This window comes from Borostomias antarcticus, assembly GCF_949987555.1.
Source record: "Borostomias antarcticus genome assembly, chromosome: 8".
NCBI classification, from domain to species: Eukaryota; Metazoa; Chordata; class Actinopteri; order Stomiiformes; family Stomiidae; genus Borostomias; species Borostomias antarcticus.
In genome coordinates this window covers 28025104-28037305 of record NC_140241.1, presented here as the reverse complement: position 1 = coordinate 28037305, position 12202 = coordinate 28025104, and the positions used below count along the sequence as shown (strand labels likewise).

The following is a 12202-nucleotide window of genomic DNA, read 5'->3' as shown; positions in this document are numbered from 1 at the left end:
TGATCAAGTCATTCCATCATATCTTATCAAATCTTATAGTCACACAGACACTCAGATAAGAACTGATGGTGATGACGCTGACATTTCTAAGTACTCTATGGATTTCTAAGTAACTTTATGGAAACATTCATTCACTAACACACGAATGTAAACCTACCTAGCAATCTATCATTCACAAGCAATGGCATTGATGTGTCACATGCTGTTTGTTTAAATACTATAGATAATTCAATGCCCGTCTTCTTTTCAAAATGGGATTCTTTTAGGGCTGATTTACAATATCCCATGCAGAAAGACAGAACAGAATAGAACGCAGGTTGGAATGTTATCTGAACAAAGAAAATTTACCCCAGGATCAAAAACCTACCTACAGTATTCACTGCATGTGGGACAAACTACCTGAAACGTGTCTATTAGTCCTGCATGCATATTGTGGTGTTGCTAAGGGATGAGGAGGTTACAGGTTCACCAGCTCATACAACACAAAAGACTGTATTTCAACAGTATAAGGAGGATGCAGGTAGATGGGTTATGCTATGCAAACAGTATGATATTATGATCTCGTCTTCTTCTCCACGACATTAACATATACCATGCTACACATTTCATTGTCTATAATGCAACAGTATTTTAAGTAAATACTTAAATACAATGTTAAAACTAAATAATAATAATAATAATAATAATAATAATAAATAGCTTGTTTTTTACTGGGCCCGTACGGCAGGGCCAGCCTACTATAGCCATTGTTGTCCCCCACCCGATGACAGCCAAAGGGGGGGGACTTTGGGTTGGCTGGTGTCACGTCGTCCTTCCATCGGTGAGTGAGTGAGTGAGTGAGTGAGTGAGTGAGTGAGTGAGTGAGTCTGTCAGTCCCCCCGTAGTACCAGAACCCACCACAAAAGGGGCGCATTTCCAATGCATTTTTCCATTGACAAGTACATTTAGATTTCTACATCAAAAACTATGCTTGGTGTCTCAGTATAGTCTCAGACAAGTTTACTCAGGAAACCACATACTGTACATCCGCAGAGAGTAGAGCTTGAGGTGTTTAGTAGCGCTAGATACGTCTGTATTTCAACATTCATTATAGGACTTCTGACCAAACAGGTGCATGGACTTGTTTGCCCACTAGATGGAGACGTTATTGAACTCTTATTCACTCTACCATGGTTTGTAGAGAGCTTACTTTGGTCAATCATTGATACACATGATGTGACCTTAGTAGTGCTAGATGTCGGTATTTCAACATTTATTATAGGACTTTTGACCATACAGGTGCATGGACTCGTTTTATTTGTATATTTTGAGAAGCTATCACTACTGAAGAAGGCATTGCACAGTATGCTCATCCAGGCCCTGGTCATCTCTCGCCTGGACTACTGCAACTCCCTCCTTGCTGGGGCCACCGGTGTCAGCCATTAAACCCCTGGAACTTGTCTAGAAAGCTGCTGCTCGCCTGGTGTTCAACCACCCCAAGTTCTCCCACACAACTTCCCTTCTCCGTTCCCTACACTGGCTCCCTGTAGTGGATCGCATCCAGTTTAAAATTCAGGCGCTAACCTACAGGGCAATGAAAGGAACAGCCCCCTCCTACCTCCAGGCCATGGTCAAACCCTATACCCCCTCCCGACCGCTACGCTCTCGCTCTGCTACCTCGGGGTGACTGGTTGCCCCGTCACTCCGAGGCCCCTGCGGTCGATCGACACGGTCACGGCTCCTGGCCCCGCAGTAGTGGAACGAACTGCCCACTGACGTCAGGACAGCAGAGTCGCTGCCCATCTTTCGTCGCAGGCTCAAAACTCATCTCTTCAAGAAGTAGTGCCACGATCCTCTCCTTAAGCACCTATTGTATTTTAGATTGCTATTCTTGCACTTTGCCTTTAGCACTAGATTATGCTCTTAGTCACTTGTTTTAGAAAGAAGATGCACTTGTGAGTACATTGGCTTTTCCTACGATAAATGCAATTATTGTCAGTCGCTTTGGATAAAAGCCTCTGCTAATTGACTGTAAGGTAATGTAATGTAATGCATGTGGAGGGGATGGTGGAGAGGGGAGTGGAGGTCCTAGAGTCAGTGAGAGGAAGGGAGCTTGTTGAAAGGGAACATGCATAATGGGTGGGGGACAACGTGTTTACATGTGTGTTTGCATTACATTTACCATTCTTGAGCAATAGCCACATTTTTTATATCTCAACATGCATTTGTTCTAGAGCTCAAATGGGGCCTACTGTATACAGACTCAAGTCAGCTTATACCTCTTCTCAAGAGTCCAATGGGCTCTCATAGCAAGGGAGAGCCGAGTGCTTATTTATGGTTATATGTGGCTGGAAGAACCCAAAAGAACTAGCTTCAACTTTCAGTCCATTCAGTTCTTTACTGGCCAGTGGGCAGTGCGGTGGTGGGCTCAATCTCCGCCCGTCATAAATACTGCTACTGTATGTAGCTACAGAGCTTCATGATTACAGTACATCTCCATCCTCTATATTTTTATTCATTCATTCATTCGTCTTGGTTAACCACCCAGCGAGGTCCACAGCCAGCCTCAGCAGTCCTCTCCATAGGGGCTGGCAGGTTCCTTTAACGCAGTACGGGCCCCTAACGGTGTGTGGGTCACTATGACCTGGCCCTGGGAGCTCTCTGGCTGGTCAGCTGGCCTAGTCTGGTTCTGACTCTGGTTGTGACTCTGGTTCTGGCTGTGGTTGTGGTGGGTGCTGCTGGACTTGCTCCGGCTGTGCTCCAGGGCGGGCTTGTCGGCCCCGGTGGCCCGGCCCCTCAGCAGGCAGCCACAGACCAGGCTGAGGAAGGCCCGTCTCATCTCCCGGCTGGCCAGGGTGTAGATCACCGGGTTCATGGCCGAGTTGAGCACCGCCAGGGCGATGAAATAGTCGGCCTTGTAGAGCACGGCGCAGTGGCGGTGTTTGCACGCCACGTCGACCAGCAGCAGGACGAAGATGGGGGTCCAGCAGGCGATGAAGACCCCCACCACGATGACCACGGTGCGGAGGAGGGACATGGCGTGCTCCGAGTTGCTGTGCTTGGTGACCTTGCGGCTGCTGGACTTGACCAGGACGTAGATGCGGGCGTAGAGGACGGAGATGGCCAGCAGCAGGGCCATGAAGATGGTGATGCAGAAGGCCACGTACTGCTTGGTGTAGAGAGGCAGGACTGTGGAGCAGTCCGGCAGGTTGTCCAGACAGTTCCAGCCCAGGATGGGCAGAGCACCCAGGGATATGGCGATCAGCCAACACGTGCCTATCAGGAGGAACACCCTGGGACAGAGGGGGATAGAAAAGAGTCAGAGGATATCTGTGTTCTGCTTTTATCTCAATCCCGCACACACGCACATGCACACACACACACACGCGCACACACACACACACACACACACACACACACACACACACACACGCACGCACACACGCACACACACACACACACACACACACGCACACACACACACACACACACACACACACACACGCACACACAACCACAACCCTACCTGTAGTTCTTATTAGCGTCGTAGGGCCTCATCTTGATCATGGTCAGGTGCCTCTCGATGGCGATGGCCAGAAGACTGAAGGTGGAGGCCCCCAGGGCCACGAACATGCTGCCCTCCCTGACGAACCACAGCGCCGGGGACAGCTGGAGGGTCCGCTCTCCTGACATCAGCAGGTTGACCGTGTAGGCCACTCCGGCCAGCAGGTCGCACAGAGCCAGGTTGCCAATGAAGAAATACATGCGGTTGTGGAAGCGGTGGTTTTTCCATATTGCCACAAGCACTATCAAGTTCTCTAAGACTATTAAGCTACATATGATTAGGAAAACTATGGTTTTAGCGTCCATGGTGCCACTGCTTTTCGCGCTGGGTCTGTTGTCCAGTTTCCCTGTATAATTGTAGTGGAGGTATATCTGTTGGTTCATCATTTCAGGGTAGTACCAGGAATGTCCAGCAGAGGTCAGTCGAAGGACAGTAGGTCCTGTTCTGAGTGATGTCAGAATGATGGGTCAAATATTCCACCTTTATCTAAACTGAGCTGAATTTAGCTGAATGTGTCATGGACCACCAATGAAGTGGTGACCCACTGTTTTCATCAAATGCATTCAAGCATCTGCAAACACCTGTTCAGTGTTTAGACATCCATAATCCGGCGTCCTGTAGGCTAAAGAACATTATATAAAGACTATAGTTAAATCTGTTCATATGCCAAATAATGTAAACCTGCACATAATCTGCATCAATCATTCAAAAGTATCAAGTGAGTGAAATATTGAAGATCGCCACACACACACACACACACACACACACACACACACACACACACACACACACACACACACACACACACACACACTGCTTTAATGGCGTAAATCAGAATATCTTAAAATCAGATAAATATATAACAACGTATATGCCTACATTGCTGAATAAACTGTTTAAATCCATTTCATCAGGTGTGGATCTAATTGCATATATTTCTCACAAGTTATGAAAAACGTTTCTCACCACATTTTTTAACCAGAGAAGGTCATGAAATTCCTTAATTTTCTTGGAGCAAATAATCCACTGACGACCATGAAACTGAACTCAGCGAAGGATGCGCGCATGTAAACTATTTGGAAATTACTTTTAGCTACGTTGAACACTAGCTTCCACGACTTCATGAAAATAAATACGTTTATAAAGATCCGTTTTAATTTAGTAACTGACCTCCTTTTACTTTATCATTTTCTTTTATGGTCCCTTAATTTTTCTGCTTGTATCCTCTTCTGCCGAAGCACTGCTCGTTTCCTATCACGACCCATTAGGCACACCCCTTATCAGATGGCGAAGGCGAATGAAACTTGGGAGTCCATTCTTCTGAAAACGGGAGGAGCTGTAAGTTACTTACGTGTAATAATTTATAGAGAGAAAGTAGGTTGATAATAAGACCTAGGGATTTCCAGACAGCTAGGTGATATGAGTTTACCACTCGCACTCAGATTTCATAGAATGGGTAACGGGAAAACTCTATAAGGCTTAAGTTTTGTAGGCTAATAAATAGTCCTGCATTAATAAATACGTAAATAAATAAAAACTATACAAAGAAAAACGTTTCAATAAGATGTGGTTGTGTTACTGTAACGCGGCGATATGTTCTGTCCTTGTTCTAACGGTCCTTGTTTTCCAAATGCTTTACCAATCAGTCTAACATTGGTCTTTTAACACACAAAACTATATAGTGATCTTTTAAAATAGTCTTTATCCTGCATCAGCAGATTTGGTTCCAAAATAGAGCCAGATGGTTAGTTTGACTTGGTGGAGTTGCTCTGGCAACGGTGGGTGAGAGGAAGAGAGAGAGAGAGAGAGAGAGAGAGAGAGAGAGAGAGAGAGAGAGAGAGAGAGAAAGAGTGGAGTGTGGGAGGGTCATAGGGAGGGAGGGCAAGAAAGAGAGAGAGAGAGTCAGAGGGAGGGAGGGAGGGAGACCTCCCAGGCTGGTTTTTGGAACATGACCTGTAGGTCTTTAGACCAGCGAGGTCTGTGTGAAGGAGTCTTCCAGGCCATCCGGCCTGTGATCCTCTCATGACAACATCTCCAGGAAGGATGGGCAGGACCGCATGGGGGGGGGGGGGGAGGGGGGGGTGATGTAATAGTAACACTGAGGTAGCTAGAGTGGAGCAGGGTGACCTCATGGCTATTGTTTGTGGGAACTCAAGAATGCATGAACGATTGTGCTCTGCTTGAATATGGGTTTCATTATATTGTTAGTGGTTAATGGAGGTTTACTGCTTATTGATGCTAGCATTCAATATTTATGGGCTCTGTGTTAGAGAAGTGGTTTAGGAACCGCATTCTGAGTCTGAGGCTTTAGATGAAGTAAGTCCGTCATTGTCTGGAACTCTTACACCTAAGGTCACCATAGACATTTAGTATGTATCTGGAATATGTAGAGAGTGGGTCGTATGCCCACCTCCCTTGTTCTCTGTAAAGCGCATTGTGTTGCCTCTTGGTATGAAATGCGCTATACAAATAAAGCTTTGATTGATTGATTGATTGAGTATGTAGGGCTACAATTCCTCATTGTAGATCAATAATGATAGGATTTTTGTATTGCATCCCAGGATCCAGCTGCAAAAAAGTGTCCACAACATGCTGTAAATGTGGCTGAAAGATGATGTCCTCGTTTGAATGCCAGATACTTTTATTCTCCTTCCCCAAGGAAGTATGTGAAATGATCCACTCACACGTTGTCCTCCTCCAGGGTCTGCATGGTTATTAAGCAGGAGGAATGCTCTGTGGTTGAGTAATACTGTGGGCTGGCCTCAACCACACTGACTGTTACCCTCACAATTTCTGCCATGTTCTCTGCATCACCGAGTAGTAGGAAAATCTCTGGGACTAATCAAGATATGAGTCAAGAAGAAGTAACTCGGTCAGTAATACTCCCAAATTCATTTTTTGTCTTGGCTTTGCTTAAGAGGGTGGCCAATGGAGGGGTGGTGAACTCTTTAGCATAATTTAACAACAATAAAAGGGAACCTATAAGTAACAATCCCACCAGACAGAAGCAATCAGTCTTCAGCAAGCAATATAGCAACACAACAACAATACAGTACGACCAGTACAATAGTAGTAAACAACAAAGCAAAAGCATAGCAGCATGTAAGTATGAATCAGTGTGTGTGTGTGTGTGTGTGTGTGTGTGTGTGTGTGTGTCAATGAGTCTGGAGCTTGACGTAGCACACCTGAGATTGATTGCATGCGTCTCTGGCTTGCCGTCTACACACGCAATCAACGCCGTCGCATCGATTTGACTGACTGAACTCCAGTCGCAAGCAGCATGGAAAAACCTAGCGATGGTAGGAGCACTTACAGCACATGGAGGAAATGAAGAGCAGCAACTGAAACCCGTCAGATTTGGAACAAGCGAATCAGCAAATGGAGCCATGTGCGGTTGAAACCAGAGTATATTCATAGGCTACTTGGGTGGAGGGGTTTCACTCCTGAAGGACCACCCTCGCCAAAATCGTACTTTGTGGTTGGCCATCGTTTTGGTTTTTGAAGGTCGAATTTTCTCGTCATCTATGTCAGCACGGTAGTCATTAGCGCTGTCTAGCTGCAGTGTGCTAAACTGGAGAAGTCTGTGGCGCGCTGCCTGCATCATCTACAGTAGGCCCCGTACGGTGGCTTTCCCTCTCCCGGACTCATATTTTTGAACCAAAACCTCAAAGCTGAAAACCTCTCATTTTAGAGTAGGCTACTGCAGTCTCTGCAGTAGAGGCCTCACAGATGTGAAATCCATCTCTCATGGCAGCTCCCCGCTAGCTGACTCAGGATCACTCTACAGCAGAACAAGGCCATGATGTTTTCAGCGAATCAATCAGAAATGTTTAAATTCCCTCCACGTAGTTAGTAGGTCTATACTACATACAGTACAATGTCCACAGTACCCTGCCTGCATTTAATCAATTCCGTTTAACAAGTTTCCTGCAGTTTTCTATGTGGGGCAGATTGAATGGAGCTTCAACTTGGTGTTGTCTTATTGTAACCCATCATTAAAGTGAAAGCTCTAGGGTCAGGGCCATGGCCACACATGTACAATTATGAGCAGGCCCTGCCTTTAATTTCACCTTCTCCATTTTAAGGCATGGATCTGGGCTTCAAATAAGAGGCGGGGAGTCCCTCCTGTCCTGTGGCTTTGTGGTGACAGTGTTCCAAGACACCGCTGTCCATCCACTGCATGCAGCCCAACAGCAGACTGTTGGAGCAGCTTCTATAGGGGTTGTTTTTTTGTGCCACAGTTTAGTCTAGTGGGAGTTCTTCCAGCTGTAGGACCACACAAACATACAACAGCCCCCTGGAAAACTGGGTTCGATTCTGACATTTTTCCTGTTCTATTGTCAGGGATTTCCTTCTTATTGCCCAGTGTTTCAACTGTGATAATAGTCTAGCAGGAGGGGCCCACCGATTTTGAGGTACCCCTACCCGAGTTAGAACAAAACACAACAGTGTTTTTTCATATCCATGTCTCCATTAATTAAATGGATTGGTTTGGACATTTATTTTGTGCTGAATTGTTTTTTTGGGCTATTATTTAGACCTACCCCAATCTCTCAAAAAGAGCTAAGTTATGCCAGTCTGAATACGGGGTTGGTGACAAAAACATCCCATTACTTGAAAATGCTCACTCTTATCTTCATCAGATTTGCTGAGGTATGAACCAGTTACCTGTCCTACATCACCAAAGAGTCAGAATGTGATTAACCTATGCAAATACGGAAATATAGTAGTGTAAATGTAGCAGATTGATTATGGTTCCACTTGTCATGATTGACAGGACGTAGGCCCGCCCCCTGCTGTCCCTGGTTTTTGCGGCGTGTGACCCCTCTTTCTGTGCAGTTGCTCGAGACAGTCTGAAGGGTAGGTCACGAAATGCACAAGCACCCGGTTATTGATTTACTATTCTAAATGCCATTACGTAATGTTGGTTACATCCATGTAATTGGTGTATAATGAGTAACGTTGAGGTGTACATATTATTTTTGTGTTTTGTGTAAATATGTTAGAGAGAGATCTGTTAGCCACCAGAGTGGAGTGTTGCTAGCTAGCTAGACCAAGAGGGGCCAGAGAATGCCATGTTGCCAGGCAGGCCTGACTTGTCCACTGTGGCTAGCCAAGCTTCCAGCTCTTGGTTGGTCGCTCAGCTGGATGCTGATGTGTCTCTCAGGCTGCACAGTCAAACACCTTTCCCAGGCTCTTCACTGGTTTCCCGGTGATGGATGGTATTCTGGGTGCTGTGAAGTGCGAAGCGGAACTTGTTGAGGGCTTTTCCTTTCTTCAGCACCAAGTATCCGGACTTCAGCGGCTTGAAGCTCATACGAGCCCAGATGATCAGCTCCTCCATGCCCTTCAGGATCCACCTGAGGACAGGCGTTGGGCGCTTCGGCGAAGCAATGCAGAGATGGGGCCTCGCGGACAGTGCCCACTGTGAACGTGGAGACCCCCTACAGATTGTGGAACACATCATGACCAGCTGCCCCAAACACCGGCCACCGAATGGCGATTTTGGTCTAATTAACCTGGACGATGAAACACTGGACTGGCTTGCTGCAACAGAGCTGAAGGTCTAAAGGACATACGCAAGAAGAAGAAGGATCCACCTGCTACCTGGGACAGATGTTGCTGTCACAGTCAGATCATCCATAAGGGACCAGTCAGATCATCCATAATCAATAGGTGGCTATCGGACACCGAACTTAGTGAGATGCCCTCTGCACTGAAGTCAGCAGACTTCACCAGCATGTTCATGGCAAGTGCAATAAGGATCATGATGAATGATTCCCTTCTCGAGCTTGTGCCACTCTGAGGTTGTAGAGCCAGCAGAGACTCTCAAGAGTCAAGCTGTTGCAGTAGTCCGGAATGAGTTCCCTGAACTAGTCTGGGATATGGTGCCGGTGCACCATAGAGCAATGTACAGTACAGTGTCAGACAGTGACATGGGGCCGGTCACATCCCTAAGCCCTTGTTATGGAGGCCTATCGGCAAGGGATGGATTGTTAGAGATGAAGCCAGTGAACCAGTCCTATTTAAGAAACCCCCAGCACCTAAAGAGGTGAGACATTACTCGTTTGTATTGAAACAATGCAAAGTGTGGAGAGAGACGAAAGTGCCAGTGCCTCTCTGTTGGCCTTTCTGTATGGAGTTCTTCACCTGTTGTGCAGAATCTCCCCAAACGTGTCCCCAGAGTGTCCCCAAACATGTCTGAAGAACCTGATACTTGACATTACTTCATGTATTCATTGCTTACAGATGCACATCGGCATTGGCGATTTTATAGGGGGGGCAGGGGGGGCACTTGCACTTGATTGGCCAGCCCAACTCTGCTCAAATTCTTATTTTTTTTCTTTTCTTTACTAATTAACACAATTATGAAATACATAATTGTGGTTTGTACCAGTTTGTGTTAGGTCATCATTCATTTTAAAAGTGTATTTATAACTTAAACTAGGCTACCTTTTAAAAAAAATATATTGATAATCCACCAATGGCACAACTCATCCGTCAACCTCAACTATTTCCGGTTTGATCTGTTACCGCAAAAAAATGAGATCTGACTGTACTGCTCAGTGCTCAACAAGCTACAACTAGCCAACCTGCTCACAATGGCGAAAAGAGCTATAAAAACAATTGACCTCTTCTTCATAAAAAAAATTTAAACTGGCAATGCTAATGAAGAAGCTACCACTCGAAATGACACAGCAGCAGGTGCAATCGAATGCAGAAGTGCTCCAGAGGCTATCGGAGCTAGCACTAGCACTAGCAACATCACCATCAGCGAGGAAGCTAGCACCAGCAAGCAGTTGCAGTTTGATGTTGTGATGTTGGGTATGGCCTAGTGCTCGGTCATAAAGTCATATTGACATGCTTGTGGTGTCTAGATGAAGTTTGATGCGTTGTGCATATTGAATTGTCATACGGATTTCTTATTAGCATACTGTTCACAACTGGCATTCTTTGTAAATAGATGGGACGGGACGAGACGGCAGAACTGTTTTTTTTTCTCACGTCAAAATGTTGCCCCCCCTACTCTCAGAGGGTAAAATCGCCTATGCACATCGGTACATGCGTGCACACACATAGACAAACACACAGACACACACACATTTATTTTATTTCATTCTTGTCTATGAAATGACGTAAATCGCTTTGAGATTTTGCACTATAGAAAATACATGTATCATAATAATAATAATAATAAGAAGAAGAAGAAGAAGAAGAAGAAGAAGAAGAAGAAGAAGGAGAAGAAGAAGAAGAAGAAGAAGAAAATTGTATTATTTTGTCATGACAAGACAAGTTCAATGGTATCTTCTACCTGGATTAAGGTACTGTAGGAGATACTGATTTAAATGTTTCAATAAAACTTATAATTCTATTTACGCCTTAACTCTATGTTCAATAGCACCCTTGGCAATTCTATAAACATATATTTCACAGGAATTTATGTTTTTCTGATATATGAGAGAAAAGTAAGGAGTACTCTTTTCCTATCACCACAAAATTACAATTTCCACCTAAACTGAAGCTATGTTTACAGTACTATTATTTCTGTATTTGTATAGGTAATTTAAATTCTGACTCTATGGTGATGTAGGGCAGACACCTGGTACATACCTCAGCAAATCTGATGAAGATAAGAGTGAGCATTCTCAAGTTATGGGATGCATTTGTTACCAATCCTCTATCCGGACTGGCCTAATTTGGCTCTTTTTTCAGAGCTTGGGGGAGGTCTAAAGAATAGCCCAAAAACTAAAACTAATTCTGCACCAAATAAAAGTCCACAAAAATCAATTTCATTAATGGGAGACGTGGGATACAAAAAAACACTGTTGTGTTTTGTTTTAACTCGGGTAGGGTATCTCGAAAACAAGCCTTTTTTGAAGACTTGTTGCTAGACTATAAATGGTAATGGTTATTTAGCACTTGACTTTGCATGCTGGACTTACTGTAAATACATAAATGTGTTTATGTACAGAATCAAGGATGTGGTATCTCTCAAAATGATATGAGCACTACTGGTTCTAACGCATTGGTTAAATTTATTTACTTAAAAAGACTGCTTAAGGAGGTCCAAAACAATATAATGGAAATTGTCTTACAAACACAGGCAGCTTCACAGAATTTCATATCACTGATATCCTCCCAAAACCCACAGGATCGGTTCGGTTCCAATAAAGTGCCAGACCCGCCGATATGTTTCAGGCACAATTAGTGTAATAGTTTTGCTGTTCTGTTTAATGTGGAGTGCAATCATGTCGACGAGACAGTTAATGTGAATGTTTAGTGATAGTTCATTAATCATGAGGGCTTGGAGTGCATGCTCCCCATGGCCCATTAGCTCCCCCAGTTCTATGATGCTGTGCAGTTGCTCTCTGAGTCATCATGGCCTGGACTGGTTTTAACAGCAACATCCTGGAGTCTACTGTATATGTGGAGGAGAAAGAGAAGTCAGATGTACTCTGGCCTACAGTGTTGAGTTGTAGCTTTTAGCAAGCACTGACTGCACACACACACACACATACACACACACACACACACACACTGTTGAAGGGAAGTTGACTAGCTATAGTAGCTTAGCTACTGTGACGTCCACCACAAAGCAGTGCCCCTATATGAAGCGGGCATATTTTTTGCAGCTTTCTCGAGAACTGCTGATTCATA

General features: G+C 44.8%; 1 protein-coding gene across 1 annotated transcript; it reads right to left on the bottom strand.

Annotated features, from left to right (window-relative positions):
• Positions 1–2545: 2545 nt before the first annotated feature.
• Positions 2546–3930, bottom strand: s1pr3b (sphingosine-1-phosphate receptor 3b; the record flags this gene model as incomplete). Its single annotated transcript, XM_084442583.1, has 2 exons — positions 2546–3272; positions 3506–3930. The coding sequence occupies 2 exons, from the start codon at positions 3928–3930 to the stop codon at positions 2546–2548; spliced, it is 1152 nt and encodes a 383-aa protein (XP_084298709.1).
• Positions 3931–12202: the final 8272 nt, after the last annotated feature.